At 40.1% G+C, this 23088-nt stretch overlaps 1 protein-coding gene across 1 annotated transcript in view; it reads right to left on the bottom strand.

Annotated features, from left to right (window-relative positions):
- Positions 1-1862: 1862 nt before the first annotated feature.
- Positions 1863-23088, bottom strand: part of LOC142490647 (uncharacterized) — a 50639-nt gene continuing 29413 nt past the window's right edge. The window contains exons 2-4 of the mRNA XM_075593065.1: positions 18539-18616; positions 17478-18173; positions 1863-1879 (exon numbers count right to left, since the gene is read on the bottom strand). Coding sequence (XP_075449180.1) covers positions 1863-1879; positions 17478-18173; positions 18539-18616 — 791 coding nt within the window. The remainder of the gene's footprint in view (positions 1880-17477; positions 18174-18538; positions 18617-23088) is intronic.

Here is a 23088-nt window from a genome sequence, read left to right as displayed (position 1 = left end):
TGCAATTTACACTCATACTTTGGGCCTCATGCAGAGAGCATCGTTATTTCAAAACTCGCCATTTTTTGTTCAATTTCCCTCAGAAAACGGCATAAAATGGCGAGTTGCGAAAAACGCGCCTTTTTTTTATTTCTATGTTTAAAACTCGCCTCGCGGCTGGCGAGAACCTCAATCGCGCCATTTTTAAAACTCTCCGAATGCAGAGAGGTGCGAACGGCAAGTAGCGGCTGTTCGCGCCAAAAAAAGGCGCGATTCTCGCATTTTTGCCGCGCCACGAAAATATGGCAAGATGGCGCTCGCCGCCTATAGTAAAGGGGAAAAAAAAGGCGCGATTTTGTTTTTACATGTTTCTGAAGCGCGCATCTCGCCAATTTAAACTCGCCACACGCATCCATGTTAAACATAGCAGAATTCGCACTTTTCTGCATATGGAGAATAAAACTCTCCAAAAAAGCTACTTTTTATGAAATTCGCCATTTTTAAAATTCTATGCTCTCTGCATGAGGCCCTTTGTCTGTCTTGAGGTTTGTGCATAAATCACAAACATTAAAGAATTCTGTAGTCATTCAGCCAGGTCCTTGATCCAGATCTGCATCTCAGGAATGGAGACAAAAGAACAAAACAAAGCATATCACAGACAACTGTTAAATTGGCTCACATTTGTCTGAAATCTAGTGAAAGTGACGAATTTCACCAGCTAATCTATAACAACATCCATACCCTGAAATATGGCTTTCTCACTTGCAAAAAACACACTTCAGATTAAGGAATCGAGTTTGTCTTTTGCTGGGCAAACTACTTGTGATCTCTCTGAACTTGGCAAGTATCCCTTTGGTGAGAAAAGGAAAAAAATTTCTCATGGTTTGCAAACTTGGGCACACACCATTCTGACTTCCATATATTCGACTGACACATTCATTTGAAGTAATAGGAGAAATATCACTGCTCCTAGAAAGTTGCAGTCATTCTGCAAAATGAACAAATGGAAGTAACATATTTAAGCAACTAAGTCTGAGATATTTTTTTTTTCCCTAACAGATATCAATTTTAAAAATACTTTAGTTGGTTTATAAGCAAGGTAATATGACATGTAGGAGTACTTTCACTGTCTCTAACTACACCCATTTTTGCGATGTTACTGTGTGTTGGGAAGACACGGCTCTTTCAGTCTCTAACTTGTCTTATTTTATAGAAAAGTGAAAAGAAAAGTAATGGTAATAAGATCTCCACTTTGATTGCAAAGTTTATATAATTATGAATTAACTGTGAATTTGATACACCTGATTATCAGGTATTTAGTCAGCCCACCTCCACCCTGCCGACAGGACCTGATGAAGCAAGAGATACTCGCGAAACGCATAGCCCTGTGTCGGCATAGTTGTTCTGTTAGGAATCACTGATGGCCACCGTACCTCTCGAAGGAAAAACTCATTTGCAGGCCCTGCGACCGGACACGCAGCAAGGGAGCCCCTGCATGAGCTGTTACGACGGAGATGGGTGCCGGAAGTGTTGTACTTGCATGTAAGCTCGGTAAACTTTCTTGTTGTTTCAATCAATTACCTTTTACTCACCGAGCATTTTCACCCCTGTTTGGAGCATACCAGAGGGAGTGAACTGCTTTTACTAGGAACCCCCACATCAGCCATGGGTACTATCCCTTGAAGTGGATTTCTCCAAAAGAAACCTTGACAAGATTGTCTCACACTTGTCCGTGTGAGTAAGATCTGGCATAGCCATTTTGATATATTCAATACCCATTCCCTGTGTGTATGCTTGTTCCACTCAGTGGATTATATATATATAAAGTATTTATCTTACCTTTTCTTTTATATGCGCTCACCATTTCGACAAGAAATCTTGTCTTATTTTATGACTGGTACTGTAAGAGGCATATAAATGCATTAGGAAAAAAATTACACAGAAATAGTTAAACAAGCCAAATGTTGGAAAAATTGAAGCTTATGGCCAAGTGTGATTAGATATTAAATATGCATAACAAGCATCTCTTGCTTTCTTTCAGTACAAACATTGTAGTTGGATCAAGTTTTGAATGCGTTAAGAAAGCAATACGTTTACAGTAGTGTATGTACATATATTCCTACTCTAAACAAAATACATATACAACTAAGAAGGTGAACAAAATGTGTTGCTCAAGAATGCAAAATAGTAAAGACAGTGATTCCTTTGTTTTATATGAAACAGATTTGCCACGTAGCACACAAAACAGATTAGTTAGCTCTGCGATAATGCAATGTGCTCAGATAAGATCCATAATCTTGACAGAAGGAAATTATCTTTATTTAAAGATAAGATATTTTCATTTCTCTTAAGAGACCAGAGGGTACTTTCTGGATTTAGCACTGTCTGTCAAGTACTGAAATATATGTCAGGAAATCAAAATCTTCCAGTTGCAAATAATAAATGAAACATCATAAGATAGCACCTCTTAGAAAAGGAGGACATAGCCTTAAGCATGAGTAACCACTCCCCCTCCAGATAGGAGTTCCATGCAGATGTAAGTCTCTAGTCCACATCAAGCTTTGCATTGAACAAGGGAGCCTGGTACACCACCCTCCCCCGCAAGAGTGGTCTCCTATTGGTCTCCTAGCCCCCTGCACCTCTGGAATCTCACCCTATCCGTTATCCAAGGCCAGAAGGGTTTTCAGTATTCAGCCAGCGTGGTCTGATCAGCTCCTATCTGGAACTGTATATACTTCCCCATTGGGGAAGACTGGAACTCCCCGCAGCCCCTAAGGGGTAAGGCAGGACTAGCCCACTCCCTAAGGAGCAGAACTGAACTCTCAGATAATTTAGAGGAACCCACATCTTTAGGAGGGGTCAAGCTATTCTTTCCGATTTACTGGGCAGATTGAAATTTAGCAAGGCCCTCATCCTGTCATGTGGTCCCAGCAGCGCACAGGCCCAGACATGTGTCTTTAAGTTGCTGCAATATTGAGACAGGATGGGATGTGATATCACCAGCTTGTGACTTATTAACCCTAGCACTTCCTGCAATTACCAGGACTTATATGCCAGGCTAGAGAAATAAAAAGGGTGCTACATTCTCCCCCTGGTTAAAATCCTCATCGCCCCTGAAGGAGGTATTAATGTTTGTATCACCAACAAATTTTATATAAGGCACCTAATTATATAATAAAAATACAACAGAATACAAAAGTGTAAAACAGAACAGTGCATATCGAAACAATGTGACTCCTGGAAGAAACATATATTATTTTATGAAAACATTATGAGATTAAAATGGAGGTACGTATCCCTAAGGGTTCCCCTAGTCTCAACCGCAATGCTAATCCAAGTTACCCTGGGTTCTGGGTATAACCTGGACAAGCAGGACAATATGGGGTAGTAAAGTTAAGTAGGGCTGACCTGTCTATTAGAATCAGGTTCCGGAAGTCCCATGGTTATCATTTCCCCATCGTTCCAGAGCCAATTTTTCAACAGATAGAGGAGCATAGGCAGGAGTGGCTAAGATTAGAAGCGACAGCCTATTTAGAAAGGAAGACCAGTCATAAGGCGTTTATAACTGAATCTCGTAACTGCTCCATTATGTGTCAGTGGATGATAGGTATGTGTATCTTCATGGATAGGTTGGAGATATGCCAGGAGTCGGGTGTTCCTAAAGTTTACTCTGTATGGGTAAAAGATCATGACAGCAGACCAGTTAGGAAGCCGGATCCCCATTACTATAATTAGTTATTGGGTATACTGTGTTAATTGTCTATCATCACTGTTACAGTGGATGGTACGTTCTGATATTTATACTATCATTGTATGTACTATCATTGTGTCTTATTGTGAATGTATTTGTATTCAGTCATTCTGTAGGTGTCAGTATGACAGATGGTGCAACAAATTCAGACCCAAGCCGGGTCGTTTGGATTTTCACGCAGGGGAGGATGTAATAGGGTATGTCCTATCTTACCTGTTTTTTCCCACATAGGATAACTACTACGTAAGCTCTGATAGTTCCAGGCAGTAGTGGGTTAAGTTAATCCACCCACCCCACCATTTCTTTCCTAGAAGAGGAAGGAAGGTGGTGTCTCATGGCCTTGTGTACAGCCCCTTGAAGGTGGGTACAGTACATGAGCCTGCCTCTTCTAGATTCTTCTGGAGAGGATCTAAATTTAGTCTTGAGCTATCCTCTGAAGAGAGAGGAAGCAGAAGTTGTGAGCTATCCTCTGAAGAGAGAGGAAGCAGAATTCTTGCTCTACCCTCCAAAGGGAGAGGGTGTGAAGGTGAGGGAAAGAATGAAGTCTGGCTCTTCTCCCTAAGGGGAGTAAGAGGGCTATGAGCTTTCCCCATTGCGGGCAAGCATGTCATTCTAAGCCAGCTGGCTTTGACAATATCCAGATGGAGTGCCCCAAGAGATGGAGCCTGCACCATCCAAAATGTCCTGCTCTGCGGGAGACTAAGAGGAGAAGTGTAGAGAGAGAGTGACAATAAAAGCTGCTTATTCATCAGACCTGGGTGTCAGTTGCTGGGCAGGAGGATTAAAGGGTGCAGTGATGGGAGCTGACATCCCACAGCCTGGGATCCTGTCACAGCTGGAGGCGCTGAATACTGGAGGTCAAACCAAGAATACTGTCCTTAAACTCGTCCTATGCCCTTTACCACTGCGGCTACTTAGCCCTCCTGGAACCAGCAGGTATGCTAGCACCACAAAAAGAGTAGTAACCAGAGCAGTTTTCCAAAAGAAACCATGGATGAGATAGGGAGTAGGGGTGGTGGGGGGGCGGACTGACGGACGGACAAGGGTTACACTTGATACAAACAGCATTTGAGATCAAACAGTATTCCAGTCAAACAGATCAAAACACACAAGCCAAACAATGTAATGCTCTACTAGGCACTAAGGAAAACAAGTGGTTAATCCTTACCACCCCCTCTGGGGCCTAACCACCCTTCCTTGGGAAACTACCCCCATCAACCACCCACTCTACCCTCACCCTCTCAAACAAAACTAACCTCCCCTCTAGACAAATAATACAAAAATACATTTTAAGCATAAACTGATTGCTACTGTGGCTACCTATGTCCTCTCAATGGGGGCCTGTATATATACACATTGACAATCATTGGTGACCTGTAATAAAAATGGGGTTACTTACAGTACCCCACCCTGGATGAAGGTTGTCCTCATCCTCCGGGCTGAAGCCTCTCAGAATCAATCCAATAAAGTATTGATGCTAATCATTTAAAAAAAAAAAAAGTAAAGCAATCCAACAAATAATAGCTACCAAAAAAGTTTCTTTTTGAGTATTTACTCATAATAATAGGCTAAGTTTGCAAATCATTGGAGTTATAGAGGAAATCTTGAAAATTATTTTGTGTGCCTTGCTACTGCATATTCTCATAGAGAAAGAGCAAGGTATGCACCACCCTCATTCAATAACTAGCCCCAAAATGTATATATGGTTTATGGACACTTTGCAAGTGTACATCTCCTGATAATAGGAGACTAACATAAAGAAAGAAAAATGGAAGAAACCATCCCTCTTTTTTTCTTTGCACCCTTTTGAGCCCCAGATCCTTTTTAAGGATTTCTATATCTTAGAATGCTATCAGTGGCCTGCAGTGTGGTATACTCATTTGACCCAAAGCCCTTGATCCTCTGATCACTCATTGTCCACTGGGTAAATGTATAGTCAAGAAAAATGCCATGCTGAAAGACCCCTTTTCCTTGTTTTGCAATAGGCAATACTCTTTGAGTTTATATTGAATATATTGTGCATGTGCTAATATGGCATACAGATTTAGATTCCACTTTCTGTAGCTAAAATTAATCTCCAGTTATGGTACATTATGGGGGAAACAGGAGAGATAAAAAAGTTACATATTGTACTTGTACTTGTTTATTGTATTTATTGTTTTCTTGTAGTATTTGTAGATTCTAGGTGTATTGTATACATATAGTAATGTACAAGTGTTATGCATTTGTAAAATGATCTCCATTTTCTTTGCCAGGGAAATTCTATTGATTTTTAACCTTTTTCAAAATGTATATACAAATAAAAATATTATGTATCTATTCTGTTTTATTTCTAAAATATGTTTTAAATACATCTGAATACAGTTCCACTCTTGTGGTTTGGAAAGTTAACAACCTTAAAAAATTCTACTGCAAAGAGATTTTTAACCTTTTTCAAAATGTATATACAAATAAAAATATTATGTATCTATTCTGTTTTATTTCTAAAATATGTTTTAAATACATCTGAATACAGTTCCACTCTTGTGGTTTGGAAAGTTAACAACCTTAAAAAATTCTACTGCAAAGAGAACCAGTATTTTTTGTTAATGCAAAACATTTTTAGCACTGAGGAGAATGACCCGGTTTTTGATTCGATTTCATTTTTCAAACCATTCAAATATGAGGTGTTTTAAGGGAAGTAATATATTTCTTTAAATACTTTATTGTGCTTACGTGGGTTTTATTGCACAACAGTGCATTTTCCTATCTGTGCTAAATTATGCATAGACTCAGCAAACACTTTCTGTACATCTGGCATAGACTCGATTTGGAGCAAAATCTCAGGGGCCAGTGTGCCATTCTCTCTGGTACAGGATTTTTCTCTCCTTATATAACCTTTTTTAATTAATTTTATGTAATCTGTGTTTACTACATTGCACATAGTGAATAATAAATGCACATTGATTTTTTTGTTTCCTCAATATCTTAGAACCCATTTATTTTAGAATTTCAGCAATAGGAAAGTAAAGAGACTTGCCCAATGCCATAAAGAATTAGCAGTGGACTTCTAACCATGCTCTATTACTTAAAGAGCCCAAAATAAACAGCTCTAATTTTCACATACTCTTAAGCTACCCTTAAAACACATCTCAACAGTTAAAAATGCATTCACTCTAAAATTAACCAAAAATGATAACCTCAGTGATCAGAAATCTTCGAAACTAACAAAAATGCAGTCAAAACATTTAAAAAAAATTTTTTTCCATTTTCCTTCCTTGCAAAACATTGCACCCAGCCCAAAAGGCTAATAAGTAAGCTTTGAGCTAAATATCACTAGACAGTGAGTGAAACAGCAGCATATGAGATTTCCAGAACTTGACAGCAAAATGTCGCGTAACCAGTGATAAGCAATGTTTCCCAAAAAATTAAGCAAGGGCCAGGAGTCATATGAGCACACTCTCCAGGCAGGAAGTTTTTGCTTGTATGAAGGCAGTTGATCCAGACTAGAGCTCAGCAGCAGCTGTATGAGTTTACCATTGAACCCTAAACCCTTTCTCAATGGCCTCACAGGTAAACCAGTAATTGTGAAGCTGAAGTGGATCATAAACTTAACTGGAGTACAATTGCTGCCTGGCTTATGTGGATGGATATATAAACATGTACCAAACCTTGCAAACACAGAAGTATATATTGATGGCTTGATTGGATGGACACCTTCAAGAATTTTGTAAAAAGGTGTAACAAGTTTGTCCCGGGAGACCCGGCAATTTACACCTTTTTACCAGGATCATTCACTGAGCAAAACAAGGTAATGAAATAAATTGAAATGTATATAAACAAATTCGCTTACACACAATGGAACACAAAATACAGACTTAAAAACACACTTACGGGGGGGTCTGGTGTTAAAAACTAGACTTTCATAGGTGCAGGGAAATCTAAATAAGAGTTTTACCCTGACCGGATCTTAGCCCGGAATCTCCTGGTTCCCAAATCAGCGTGAAGTTCCACACGCCACCGCTCAATTCTCTTCTGAGAACTTGGACTTTCTTGACCGCAAGCTACCACCGACCCTCTGAAACTCAAATCAGCATGAAATCCCAGCCACGTCCACTACGTTCGATTTTGAGAACTTGGGCACAAAAGTCGCGACTTAGATTCTGGCAAGCAGGCTTTTCTGGCTTTAAATCAAAGCCGGTTGCTCTGCTATTCACACAAGTGCAACTTTGATAAGTCCGCCCGCGCTCTCTCTACCAGAGAACTCGAATCTCATTGGATCACATGTTCTTTATAGTATTCTGAGTTTCATTCATGAAATTCAGCAACCAATCATTGTGTGGGAAAATTCCCAGCAGCCAATCAGAGCCAAGCCGACTAGAAAAGCCAGGCCAGCGGGAAATCTGAAATTGCCAAGGGACATGTGCAAGTTTGCTACCTCCGTCCCTGGCTACACAGGCGACACACTTTATTCGAGCTCGGCTAGTCCCACGAATTCGGGTATACCCGGGTGTATTGAGGTTTGTGACTGTTTTCTGCCCGAGTGCATTGGGTTATTTTCCAGGCAGGGATTGAAGCATTTTATTCCCGCTGGCTGCAATACTGCACAGTATATATATATATATACTGCATTACAATTCATGAATTTATGCCATCTGGTAGACACGCGAAGCATTGCAGCCTATTAAATCCTAATCATTATCATTTAACAGATCAGCCGCCCGTCAGCCAGGCATGATCCCCGGCTGGGAAGGCAAACGCAAAGGGGCTTGTCAGAGGTGAGGAGCGGCGCATTCCAGGTATTTGCCAGGTACATACTGGGTATTTGCTCTAATAAAGTGTGTCGGTGCAGTATGTCAATGCCACCCACTTGGGCAGGCTCCACCAGGTCTAAAAGAACAAATGGCAGTCCGGAAGACTGCCATTATTCCCCAGACCTTGTTAATTGAGCCCTTCCCCACTGCCCAATTTCTCTTCACACCTATGGCATCACCTGACTGCTTTGAACTCCTATATCCAGCAGACTTACTGGCGCCTATGGGTTAGCTCAGGCAGCCTGGCTGGACATGGGTTCCGAATGTAAAATTACATACAGTAAATTAATAATGTGTGTTTTAATACACAGGGTATCTGTTCTAATATACTTTCTGAGTCTCTGTGTGTAGGAGACATACTAAGAAACACTCAGAGTCCCCCCCTCAATCTTATATATGGTTGGGGCACACACAAACCCTACACTGGTTCTGGGCTACCTTGGCACTAGCAGGTGTACCCCCCATAACCCATGGATTCCCTCAGCTACAGGGATACCTATTCATCCCTGTGCCTCATTCACCTTTCATGCTAAGTACATTGGAATCATACAATGTTACTGAGCCAAAGAGCTAACTCTCTTAGGGCCTCATGCAGTAAGCGTTGATAAGGGAATTATCGCCATTTTATAGGCAAAATTGGGTTTGAGATTCAGTAAGCGCCGATAAGTGCTTGATTTCGCCAGGTTTCGGAGCCGATTATTTTGTTATGGCCAGTCGGCTGCCGATAAGCCTGTTTTCGCCACTTATCGCCACTTTTTTAAATCGGCTGGATTCAACAAAAAAAAACAGCTTATCGGGCCTGATCGGCACTACGAAATTGAGATGTTATGGCCAATTTCTCCCGCCAACTAAAGTTGGCAGTTTGGAGGGGAGAACGATCGCTAAGGCTGCCGCAACGGCACTTAGAAAAAAAAAACTTCTGTACATCAATGGAGTCAATGGAGCGGGGACGTATAACAGTATAGTACTGTTTACGTTTCATTGCTCACAATACAAACGTCATTTGCATTACAGTGTGGGGGCATTCCCTGCATTGTGTCACAGCTGACGTGTATTATTTGCATAACATTATACTTTTACATGTTTGCAGCATTTGCGGGTCACATTACTCATCATGTGATGATGTGCCAAGGGAAAATACTATCCTCAACTCTTAAAGGAGAACCTCACATCATATCACACATTTTACTGAACTGAGCGACAATTATTTACATGATGTTACACATGTCACACATGTCACACATACACAGTATATTCATCTTCCTTTACATTACACAATGCTTGTAATGTGACACGCATCTTTAAACGTTCATGTACATCTGTCTTCTCATGTTTACATATAGTTTTGGGTCCTCCCTATTTTCATGACGTCACTTATTGGACGCTCAATCACATTGCATGTTTACATTGTAACCGTAGCATTACAAGCACTTCAACCTAACTTATACACACATGTACAGTAATTCAGCATTGGGACACCTTGTTAACTCATTCTATACCAACTATCCTCCTTACAGAAATGCATGCATATGCACACGACTATTCATTGTTGTCAACATGTCACAATAACATGCCTAATTACACATGTTACACAAAACTTTTCCCACGTCAATCTCAGCCTTTTTGCCTAATTATATGACTGACTGTTGCGTTCACAAGTGTTACATGCATTGCACATGCAACTATTTATTTGCAAGCAATGTTTCTACAAAGGTTCACGTCACATCATTGCCAAATATCATCATTCCCTGCAGAATACACACAACAAATACTTATAACAAGAACTGCACACAGCTTGCCACAGAAGTACTTTATTATGTTAATGTAACACCTTGCATTTTACTATGTCACCTGACATCATCACATACCTATTTAAAGGACGCCCATTACCTGATCATTCACAGCTACTCATTTCAAATGTTGAGATTGTTTAGGAGACGGAGGAACATTCTTTTCTATGACATGCTTGATGATGAAGACAATCATATAGGGCAAGGGAGGGACACACCGAGGGACAGTGACAGTGACAGGGACAGTCACGCGGATACGACAGAGACAGGGAGAGGGACAGGAGATCAGAGGAGAAGACAGAGGAGACAAGTTGTGCCTCGTCCGCGTCTGTACAGGGAGAGAACCCTGTTAGATGGGATGAGTGAGGAGGAGATTGTAAGTCGCTATCGTTTGAGTTCAGCAGCAATCTTAGCTCTTTATCAGGAGATAAGGGGAGATTTAGATTTTTTCACAGCCAGAGGTCGTGCAGTCCCTGGGCTTGTTAAAATGCTGTGCTCATTACATTATTTTGCTTCCGCGTCATACCAGACAACTGTGGGCATAGTGGGCGGGGTCTCGCAATCTACATTCTCGCGGGCCTTGACCCAGTTTCTCTATGCACTCAATAGACGCGCTAGGAATTATATTCATTTTCCTACAGAGGCGACAGAGTGGCTGGAAGTCAGGACTGGCTTTTATAATATAGCAGGGATACCATGTGTGCTGGGTGCAATCGATTGCACACATGTTGCTTTGATTGCACCTAGTCAGAGTGAGCATGTGTACCGCAATCGTAAGCACTACCATTCACTCAATGTACAGGTGGTATGTGATGCCACGATGAGGATAATGCATGTGGTACCCAAATTCCCTGGTTCCAGTCACGATTCCTCCATCCTGAGGAACTCTTCAGTCTTCCATGCGTTCGAAGAGGGACATTTTGAACATGGTTGGCTGCTGGGTGAGTACACATTTACATGTTATAACACAAAACACATTTTTATTTAGGAATGTTGGCATTGTACAATTTGATCACTAATGTCAGCTTATGTGTGCTACATTCATTATAGGTGACTCAGGATACGGAATTAGGCCGTGGCTCTTGACTCCGGTGCTAAACCCTCAAACTGAAGCAGAGGACAGGTACAATGCAGCCCATATATCTACAAGATCTGTTATAGAGAGGACATTTGGCCTACTCAAGACCAGATTTAGGTGTCTGGACAGAACTGGTGGGGCTCTTCTATACAAGCCTCAAAAAGTGTCTGATATTATCCTTGCCTGTTGCATTTTGCACAATGTTGCACTCAGGCACAATGTACAGTCAGACCTAGCTGAGCCTGTGGTAGACGAGCATCCCACCCATGTAGCTGCTGAAAATGAACAAACAGCCAGTGGTGGCCAGACACGCCAGAATCTCATCAATTCATTTTTTTCTTGTAAGTAAAAACATATATGTTCCAAGTTATACTTTTATACTTACATTATGTTATCTTAACAATAATGTTTTTTTATATACCCTTCTGGTAGGACACAGATGAATATGGGTTGCACACCTTTCTTCTCTCTGCTGTGTGCACAAAGGGATGTGGCACCGGTATGTTATTGTTGCACAGGTTATATAATCCCTCTTCAATTTTACTTTAGTTGTGTGTATGTGAATACAACTGGGGTAACAAAGCACTAATATTTTAGCATTGTGTTGTTCCTTATGCTAACACAATACACATATTATGCCCATACTCATTCATGCTTCTAGTATGCTTACATACAATGTTATTGGTGCAGTGTAACATGTACATCCATATGATGTGTACACCAGCCTGATTTACATTTTGAATGTCATGAAATATACATGGTGTTGCACATTTAACACCAAATACACACTTTGCTGTGTTGTTTACGGTACTGAAGATGGCATGTCAATGTTTGCAATTTATATATTGTTCCTTTGCATTATAGGTATATCTCCAGTATGACTGATCATGGTATGTATATTTGCTGACATCTCTCATAAGATGTGCCTACATCAATCTTCCTATAATTATTTGAAGTAAAAACCCAACATATTGGTTTAAACACAAATGTTACATATATGTACTTTCTGTATCATGTATATGCATTTAGCTACTCTTGAGCTTTCATGTGCATTGTATTAGAAAATGATTACTCCCATTTCATCACATTTTATGTATGTTTCCTTATAAATTCCATTAATGTAATATAGAGGTGTTTGGAGACAAGGGGATAACTGTAGTTATTTCTTTACTTACGGGAGATCATTCATCAAGGATGAAATTGACTGATCATAAAACTCCATGCATGAATGCCTGCAATCACAACAATGCGTACTACATCTTATATTTAGCAATGTTGGTGTTTTGTAATGCTAGGAATTAATAGTCAACATTAATTTAAATTTGTGACATGTGTATGTATAAGTCACACGTGTGTGGATGTGTCCTACATGTACCAAGTGTTAAACTGTTAACAGAGAAGACAAATTTGTCGCTAATGTTACTGTCATTTAGCATTTATAATTTACCAATATGACAATGTTGGTAATATTTTTGGAATATAAATCACGTCACTTCATCATTATCATGATGATAATTATCAAGTATTTTCACAATTGTAACGTCAATCACGTGCACATTAGCATAGACACACTTTGTAAGACAACTGTTTGTGTCTGTATCAATTTGTGTAGGATCCATGTATAACACCGACAAATGATAACACCAGCTTTATTATGGTAGCTTATATCATCATATTGACTATACTATGTCTTTTTAGAACGTTTAATAAACACAGTAAACTATAGTTAGTTAGGTTAATGAAATATACACAGAAACGTACTTCATTACATGATGTTGATGTCATATTCAGAACTTCATGCATTGTAGGGGACCACAACATCTGGCCAATAACATTATTTGCTACAGTCCCAAACCATTTTATCAACATACCCATGTAACAAGAGATTTTTAACAATAAATGGCTAGTTGGTTGTAAGTGTCCTTTACATTGGGAGAAGGAGTGGCTCAGTGAGTAAAGACACACACTGGCACTGAGAGTTTGAAGCAGGGGAGTCTGGTTCAATTCCCGGTGTCGGCTCCTTGTGACCTTGGGCAAGTCACTTTATCTCCCTGTGCCTCAGGCGGCAAAAAATAAATTGTAAGTTCCACGGGCCAGGGACCTCAGCCTGAAAAATGTGTCTGTAAAGCGCTGTGTACAACTAGCAGCGCTATACATGAACATGCTCATATTATAATTATTATTATTATTATTATTATTGTTACATAGTTTCGACAGTCATACGTTCCATTACACAATAGAATACACAAATGTGTTAGCAGAGTGGGAATGGTTGTTATATATAAAACACACCATGCCATAAAATGATAGTAGTCATTAAAGAACACTCAATAAAAATTCATGAGGCACTATTTTGCAACATCATTATGTTAATTAAGTGCTTATGCAATATAGGCATAAGGGTATCACATTTTTAATTGTTTGTTAATAAGCGCTGCAAGCAATATAAAATTAGTTCCATATGTAGTATAGTAGTCGGTGACTCCTCCTCACAATCATCTCATATAAAGGTAGACTCTTCTGAAACCATACATTGATCCGATTGTATCTTCCCCGACATCTCTGAAATACAGCAAACACATGATGGTCAAATATGGCACCTTACTATATATGTATCCGTGACAACGCATTACACAGCTCTATATGATTGTGTACATACACACGTCACTCACTTATATGTTAGAAGTACAAGTGTACTGTACATCAGTATGTAATGTTTCTTTAAATTTGTAGCAGGCATAACTATGTATATGATGTGAACGTTGCCTGTATACTGAAAAATGTGCGCGCACATCTTAGTGTGCGCACGCACTTCACGCTTGGCTGCACTAACTGTTAGCGCATGCGCAAAACAAAGCGTACGTTGTGCGTTCAATACATCTTGAAAATACCATTAAACATAAAATCTTTATTTCAAATACAATGAATACGAAACTACATTCGTTCTAAACGAGTACATCTGTATTCTTTTTAAACAGACGTGTTTGGACAGAAAGGACGGCCGATAACACAATGCGCAAATGCAATACGTGTGACGTCATGTTAAACCAGCGTGAAACGCACGCTAACACTCCTCCCACTCAATTAACATTCAGCTAACGCCCAGTTGGCGCCTACAAACACTGAGCCGCACACATGACACACTGCAGTTACCGTTACTATAACAAAACATGACAGCCAATAGGCTTTGAGGCGCGCACGTCGCTTGGGGGCGGGACTTACATCCGTAATCCTTTTTAAGGACGCCTTGGCCCATGACAAGGGTCCCACGTTATACGTGGTGGACCCGCTTTTAAATGTTGCATGATAACAAAACAGGTATGTGTTAGAGTTATGTTAAAATATTGCTAATATGCTTAAAGGGATAGGAAAGTACGTATATTTATTCCGTCAGCAATGTGTACTACTCTTTCAGGTTATACTATATTGTATTCGGCAACAATTTCTTTGTGATCGCTACATGTTATGCAGTCTGCAATGTTACGCTGTATCCACGCATTGAAAGGGAAAATGGTGGTTAAAAAAAAAAAAACATTTAAACGCACAGTCAACGCATAACGGTTGTTATATTTACCATTCTTCTAGAATTAACTGTTCGTCTGGCTGCAACTGGTCGCTCCAGAAATGCAAGGCATTTTCATCCACGCTTGACCCACCCGCTGAATCCAGTATGACACACATCTCCTCCATGAAGCGCTCATAGGAATCGCCACTGCTTTCTTCAAACAATTGGTCGGGAGGTAGGTTCATTTCTTCTGGTTCCCATTCCAATGCATTTTCAGCTGAAAGGCTTGGTACATAATCATAGTAGTTTTGTTGTTGTACAATGTGGGTTTCAGGAATGGAGGGTGCAGATATTGCAGCAGGTATCGATTCACACGGAACAGTAGTAGCGGATCCATTGCTATTGGCATTAGGAATAAATATGCCTTTCACAACAATATATGTGCCCTCTTTCAGGGTAAAATGCTTTTCCTTTGCAATCTTCCAGAAACCATAGGTGTGTTCTAGCTTATCCTGCACACGTTCAAAAAAGTCATTAGTTGATAAAGTGAATCTTATTGAGGAATTAAAATTCCGCGCATGCCTACGGTCTTGGTAATAAGGATATTTAGCTCGAATCAAATCATAGATTTGGCGTGTGCTTGCTTTGTGTCCGCGACTGTTTAAAATTGCTTCTGAAACCATGTACTTATAACCTAAGAGGGGATTCATATTGTTAACGAATTCATCAGCCATGTCAGAGTAGCACAAAAGATGTGTGCAGTTCTGTCTTCTTTGCTCATCAAAATGATTCTGCTCAATGGCTAACAAATTCCTGTGTTTCGTTTTCAAGGTCAACAAAAGTAACTACTTTTACTCCTTATTTCAAACGCCAATTGGATGTGTCCTTTTAATTGGTTTAAGTTTTGTGGTTAGTGATAGGCGAATGTGGGAAAAACATGTATCATTTTTTTATCTCATTTGTGAAAACATTCCTACACTTATTTCAGTAACATTGAGTTTTCTAGAAAAATAACAAAGAGCACTGTGTGAAAATAGTGCTTAGACAGCCATATCAGTAAATACACACACCTGCAAAATGAAATGTTTTTTTCCCACATACATTTCTGTGTGTATTTGAAATTCTGGTTAACTACCTGTCTGCATGAGTTTAAATACGTGTGTATCTATATATATATAAATATATCTCTCTCATAAAAAAATATATATATATATATATATATAGTGTATATTGTACTATATGTATAGTGTGTGTGTGTGTGTGTGTGTGTGTATATATGTATATGTATATATATATATATATATATATATATATATATATATATATATATATATATATAATGTATCTTTTTTTTTTTTTTTATATTGCAGGAGTACACACAACATATTGATGGCAGTAAGTAGGCCTTGTATGAAACCTATTTAAATGGTGATAAACATGAGTGAATTAAGTAATAAACATTTGTTTGCACCCAATAATGTTAGAGGCTCACACTTAGTATAGTTGTCAAACATTAGGCCTGTATTATTAAAATAGTGTGTTTTCACAAGGAAGCATGAAGTGTATGTTTTTTGTAAATACATCTATACCAGTTTAGATAGTAATATATATACACACACACACACACACACAGTGTGTGTCTGTGTGTGTGTGTGTGCATATATCAATACATACTACATATATATTAGTATCAATTCAGAGATGTTCTTGAAACAAGAACACATAAATGATTAAAGGACAACATTACAATGGCCACCAAAGGTAAGTAATATTTAACACAAAATCCTGCTGTACACGTACAAGAAAGATGTTTGCAGTTAAATAGGTGCTTTTATAATTGCATGAAAATAATATGCACATGCAATGATTACATCAATTAACACACCCAAATGCAATGTTTTGCTGCAAAGTCAATGGCAGCTTCTCTAAACTTAGCAACTGGCTCCTGGTGGACCATTACTGAACAGACGATTAAAACATAAATATTTATAACACTATTCATTAATTAGGAGTGTTAACATTTCCAAAACTTCACGTGTACAAGAACATACTTGAAAGTTTGGAAACAACACAGTCTTCAGCATACATACAATAGTAATTAGATAATCTGAAGTCAACAAAACAAGGCCAAAGACATATTTTCTGAATTATAACATTTATTTTTTTTGTTCCTTTTGCGAGCGAGTAACAGGCCTGCTTGTTGTCTCTTGAATTTTCCTTTTTCTTTTGCCACCAACTTTAGGCACAACAGAGCCACTTTGAGTGGCCTCTGGCACTTCACGGGCAGGGCTTGTGGCCAGTGACTGTTCACCTACGGGGCTTGTGGCCAGTGACTCACCTACAGGGCTTGTGGCCAGTGACTCACCTACAGGGCTTTTGGGCAGTGATTCACCTACAGGGCTTTTGGGCAACGATTCACCTACAGGGCTTTTGGGCAGCGATTCACCTACAGGGCTTTTGGGCAGCGATTCACCTACAGGGCTTTTGGGCAGCGATTCACCTACAGGGCTTTTGGGCAGCGATTCATCTACAGGGCTTTTGGGCAGCAATTCACCTACAGGGCTTTTGGCCAGTGACTCACCTACAGGGCTTTTGGGTAGTGACTGTTCACGGACAGGGCATGTGCCCACTGACACATGTGAGCAAGTTGGTAGACACTGCACAAGTGATGGTTGGTCTGTTTCATGTGTGTCTTGTTTTGTTTTTGTCGCCTCCTTTGTAGGTGTCTGCTGCTGAATTTGTACAGATGGCAGCGGTAGGATGTCATCAGGAACCTGCACAGCAATGTCTGCTACTTGACCGGTAACATTTGGGCCTGGTGAATGAATATCAGATGAATGTGGTGAAAACTGACCTGCATGAACAGATCCTGGCTGGGAGGTGTTGAATTGTGGTACATTAGTCATTCTCCAGTAATTAGCTTGTGTTTGCTGAACAACTAATGCTTCGAATGAGGTGTTGATTTTTTGCAACTGTTTAGGCACTTCAATGAAGACTCTGTGGAGATGTGCCAATTGTGAAACTGTTTCTTCCTGCAGTGCAATCATCCTTTCCAGCACTGTCATCAGGTCAGAATGGCGACGATTTTCTGCTTCCACAATTTTTCCCTCAGAAGCTACAATTGCATCATATGTGGTATTTGCTGGACGTTTTGGCGGTAAAACAGTTTCAATTGGAACCTCTTCATGGTCACTTGCTTGTATTTGTGTGTCTATGGCGGCGGCGGCGGCATCATCATCATCATCATCATCATCATCAAAATCCTCTTCATCATGTTCTACAAATAAATGTACACATTATTAAATGGCATGTTAATCTCTGCTGTGTTACTATGTAATTGTACTGTGTCATAAGTAACAACTAACATGTTTCCATACGTTTTATAACCTCACATTAAAAACTACCTTGACTTAAGAATAATGTTTGGACTCAGTATGAAATATGAGTGAATGAAAACTTGCTGTAAACTCACAACTCCTACATGATAGTTAACATCACTAACACAATACAAGTTGCCTTACACTTCATTTTCACTGACACTAAGTAATCCTATTTAAAGAAGATGTGCAAAACAAATAATGAACATGACAACATAACATATAGAAGAGCACATATTATATGGCCACCAACTGATACACTCACCTTCTAGGTGTGTTGAGCTGGCTGACCCAGGTGAAGACACTTGTTCAGTCTCAGGTGACACATGTCCTTCAGGGGCAACTATATATAACAATAACATAAGTTTTACATTTACATGTGTAAATATTGAACAAACAGTTATTGTATGTTCTGTATTTATGAGTACCTAACAGCATCATTTCCTTAACCCAAAATGTGTGTGTGAAAGTGAACATAAATAGTTGTAATAACAATGTACATGCCTGTGTACTTAGAACTTTTGAGTTCCCTAACATAAAACATACTATGTTCCTGCAGTAATGCGTGAGGATAAATAGATAAAATTTGTACATAAAAATCATATGTTGTGTAGTGATATCAGTTTCATAATGTACATAACTATCATGAGATGACCATTCACAATGGTTATCATGAAGGTGGTCATATTGCAAAAAGTGTTGTTTTTGGTAGAGGATATGTGTGGTACATTAATATAAGATGTGGCACACCTGAATGTGGCTGTGACTCAACAAGACAACACATGCAGTGTGTGATAATGTGTCGTTGATAGTAGTAGTTCAACTATAGATATGAGTGAACTAATGTGTGAGGTACGCTTTGATAAGTAATGAGTTGTTGGGGCATTTAGTAGCTAAAGTGAAGCTTTCAAATGAGTGTGATTAACTTCAGTTGTGCTAGTCAGGTTGTAAGAACGGTATTCCCTTCCCCAAAAAGCCTAATCAGCCACACCTTTCAATTACTTGAAACAGGTGAAAATGGTGTGAACTAAGTTGACCCTAAAATGAGGCTGTAATTAGTGTGTGTGCTGAACCCCACCCCCTCTGTTGAAGTGTATGCTGTGATGAGATATTAATTGCAGCTGCTTTAACACAATGGTAGATGAGCTAAATAGTCGTGTGCAGTTTTTAAGTTATGAAAACAATGACATAAAATATGATACGTGTGCCTCATTATGCTGTCTGTATATGACTTAAAGCAAAAATGGACCTTTTCATAAACAACTATAGATGTGTTAGTGCAAGTGATGTTTGTAGGCCGTTGCATGCAATATATTTGATGAATGCTTAAAATAGGCAGTAATGTCATGTTTGTCGGAGTAAAATAAATAAAATACACAATAATATTATACATATTTCTGTTCTGTACCTGTAGCTAGTAATAATTTCTCATTAACATGTGTTACACATGTGTACTACCCTGTTGTTCCCCATCTTCGCCCACCATCAATTGCTTCCACTGCAGCAATGCATTTTGGGAATTCACATGTAAATGAGCACGCAATGGCACGTGCTATATTAGTTACTGCTTTTAGTAGGACTACAACATATATGTCTATTTTGAGATATATATATATACAGAATCAGACATATACATATATAGATGCAGGTATGCTTATATTGTGAAGACAGTATAAAAAGCAGTGTAACTATGCAAAATAACTGTAAGCAACGACACGCCTAGTACAGTAATATTTCTCACCTGGTGGAAATTGTGAGGGGTAAATTCCTATATCACGGTCACCAGGTAAGCCTTCCACGACGACGGGAAGTAATTTTGCCCGAAGCAGCTCCTCCAATGGACTTAATATGAGACGTTGTGGTGTCGGCCCACCTCCAGTGCCAGTAGCATGCACGCGTTGGTGTTGTATTTTCTTTTTCAATTTGGACCTAATATCATCAAATCTCTTGTGACAATTCCGCTTGTCCCTCACATGATTCCCACACGCATTGACACCAATGACTATTGTGTCCCACATTTCTTTTCTGCTTACTGAACTTGTCCGCCCTTGAAAAACATATAAAATATATGAGGTAAATGATTAATAATAGAAGCACCAGTTTCCTACACTGCTAGCTGTTCCAAGAGATAGCAAATATGCTGTTTTATGTGTAATATGTGAAGCACATGAGCATTCACTACTAAACCTATACATGTAAGCAAGGTTGCATTCATATTGTATGCAGTTATGGCAAATTGACCGCCTGTGTTTAGTTGTCCTTGTAAGGCATGATAAAAAGCTGTGTTTCCAGACTAATTAACATAGAAAGATATTCTGAACCCATATTTGCATATGAACAAAACTCAGATGACCTAGGATCACATGTATTTGAATAATAAATGTAAAGGTACACTTACCTAGTAAATGTCCATATATACTGTCATTGTGCTCCAGAATGCCAGTGACAAGAGCTGTATTTTCCTGGTCATTGAAGCGAGGATTACGTGGCTTCTCCACACGTTTCTTCCGAGCAGGTTTAGGGTCAGAGCTTGGCTGGTGCTGACTGGACTCTCCTTCTTCCAATGGAAGAGCCTCCAAAAGCTGCCCACCAGCAAGCACGCCACCACCATCCACCCCATCAGCAACTGCGCCACCAGCAGCACTCACAGCACCAGCACTCCCACTCCTAGCACCAGCACTCCCACTCCTAGCACCAGCACTCCCACTCCTAGCAACAGCACTCCCACTCCCAGCAACAGCACTCCCACTCCCAGCAACAACACTCCCACTCACAGCAACAGCACTCCCACTCACAGCAACAGCACTCCCAGCAACAGCACTCCCACTCCCAGCAACAGCACTCCCACTCCCAGCACCAGCACTCCCACTCCCAGCAACACCACTCGGTACACCAGCAACATCACTCCCCTGAACAGTACATTCACTCCGACGCGTACTCGCACGAGTAGCACTCCCACTCCCACCAGCATCACTCTTCCCATGCTTTGCGGGCATACTTCCAGCACTCACAAAAAACAGACAACTAATGTACAGCCAATCACACGAAACACTTCCACATATAAAACAAGACAAAGATGTAAACAAAACAACAATGGACAAAGCTCACCCAATACACAACAAGTCTCTCCGTCAATATGCAAATGTTCAATCAGCCAGCTCTGTGCGTCTCTCTCTCTCTCACTCCCAACAACACAGAGAATGATTAGCAGTACACGTTGCCTTTAAATATGGCGCGCAATCCAATACATGCTTGTTTCGCCTGATTCAGCAAGATTTGTGATTGGGCAACCTATCAGCACCCCGCCACGCACGCCGATACACCTGTGTGTGATCGGATAATCATCGTGAGAGTGGGCGGATTTGTTTTCGGGTTGATTTTGAATGTATTCGCCACTTACTGCATACGGAGAGGAAAAATCGCCATTAACATGACTAATCGGTAAACTTGCCGATTTCACTTAATCGACGCTTACTGCATGAGGCCCTTAGACCCTTATACACAGATCAGGGGTAACCAAAACGGGCTTAACCTTTATTTGAGAGCCTGGTTACCTCCTACAGTCACAGTTAGAGTTAGATGTCATAGAAGAAGAGGAGCTACTGCAGATGGAGACAGCAAAGAGAAAATACAGTTATATTTGATTTTGTACATTTCTGCCAAAAAAGAAACTGCACTTTTTTACTACTTTATTTTATTGTGCACATGGGTTGTTTTGTTTTCTTATGCTTATCCTCTATTTTGTGTTTGCAATAAGAAAGACTGCATTGTAAAAAGAAAGAGAGAGCAAAAGGAGAGATAGAGATGTACCAAGAGGGTTACATAGATACAGGGGCCTATTTTATAAGCCGTAATAACCCACTTATCGAGGCCTATTCACCCAAAATGTCTACTGCTATTCTGTAAGCCTCAATATGAAGGCGATAAAGGCATGAATTGCCAATTTTTTCAGCCATCCAAAATAAATTGCCAGGTGTGCTGCGATAAGCCATTTAACGGCTGGTTCTGAAACTAGTGCAATTCTAGTAGCCTCGATTAATTTATTGAGGCGAATCGCAGCTCTAGAATGGTGAGTTTCTCCCAAAATCTTCACGCCAGGAAAAGATGGTGTGAGGCTGAGGAGAACCTGCAGAGAAGGAGACGAGAGACTTAGAAAAAAATGCTTTTTTCCTGCATTGGATTGATGCCGAGAGTCTCCGGAGCTGATACCCATTAATATCAGCACCGGAGATACTTTTTAAAATAAGCACCGGAGATCCTCAACATGAATACCATGGAATAAAAATGCATTTACAGGCAATCATTACATTAGCGGCTAACCCCGACTCTGCATTCCGAACGTGACCTCCTGGCCTCAGGTCGGTGTTTCTGTATCTCCACCTCAGCCTCACAGTTCAATCCAGTTTGTGGCAGGTATCCGTTACAGTATGCTCTGCCCCACAAACATGGACCCCGCTGAAGTGGGTCTAGTTCTGACCCTGCACGCCGACACGCTTGTACAAATGCTGCAGTACCTAGAGCATATTAACAACCGTTTGGAGCAAATCCACCACGCGGCACTACCAACTGCAGATCTGGCACCGCATGCAGCGGATAAACCTACTCCCCTAGTCACGGATGTCCCGACACTGTCCAAGCTACTCACGCCACCTGTGAGCCCCATCTCCCTACACCAAATCGCTATGGCGGAGATCTCTGCAGCTGTCGTGAGTTTCTACACCAATGTTTCATTCGATTTGAACTTTCTCCCTCTCGCTTTTTGTGTCTCAGCGTTCTAAAGTCACCTATATCATATCGCTGATAACTGATGAAGCC

This window comes from Ascaphus truei, chromosome 3, assembly GCF_040206685.1.
Source record: "Ascaphus truei isolate aAscTru1 chromosome 3, aAscTru1.hap1, whole genome shotgun sequence".
Taxonomy (NCBI): Eukaryota; Metazoa; Chordata; class Amphibia; order Anura; family Ascaphidae; genus Ascaphus; species Ascaphus truei.
Note: the sequence above shows the minus strand (reverse complement) of the source record. Positions and strands in the feature narration are given on the sequence as shown.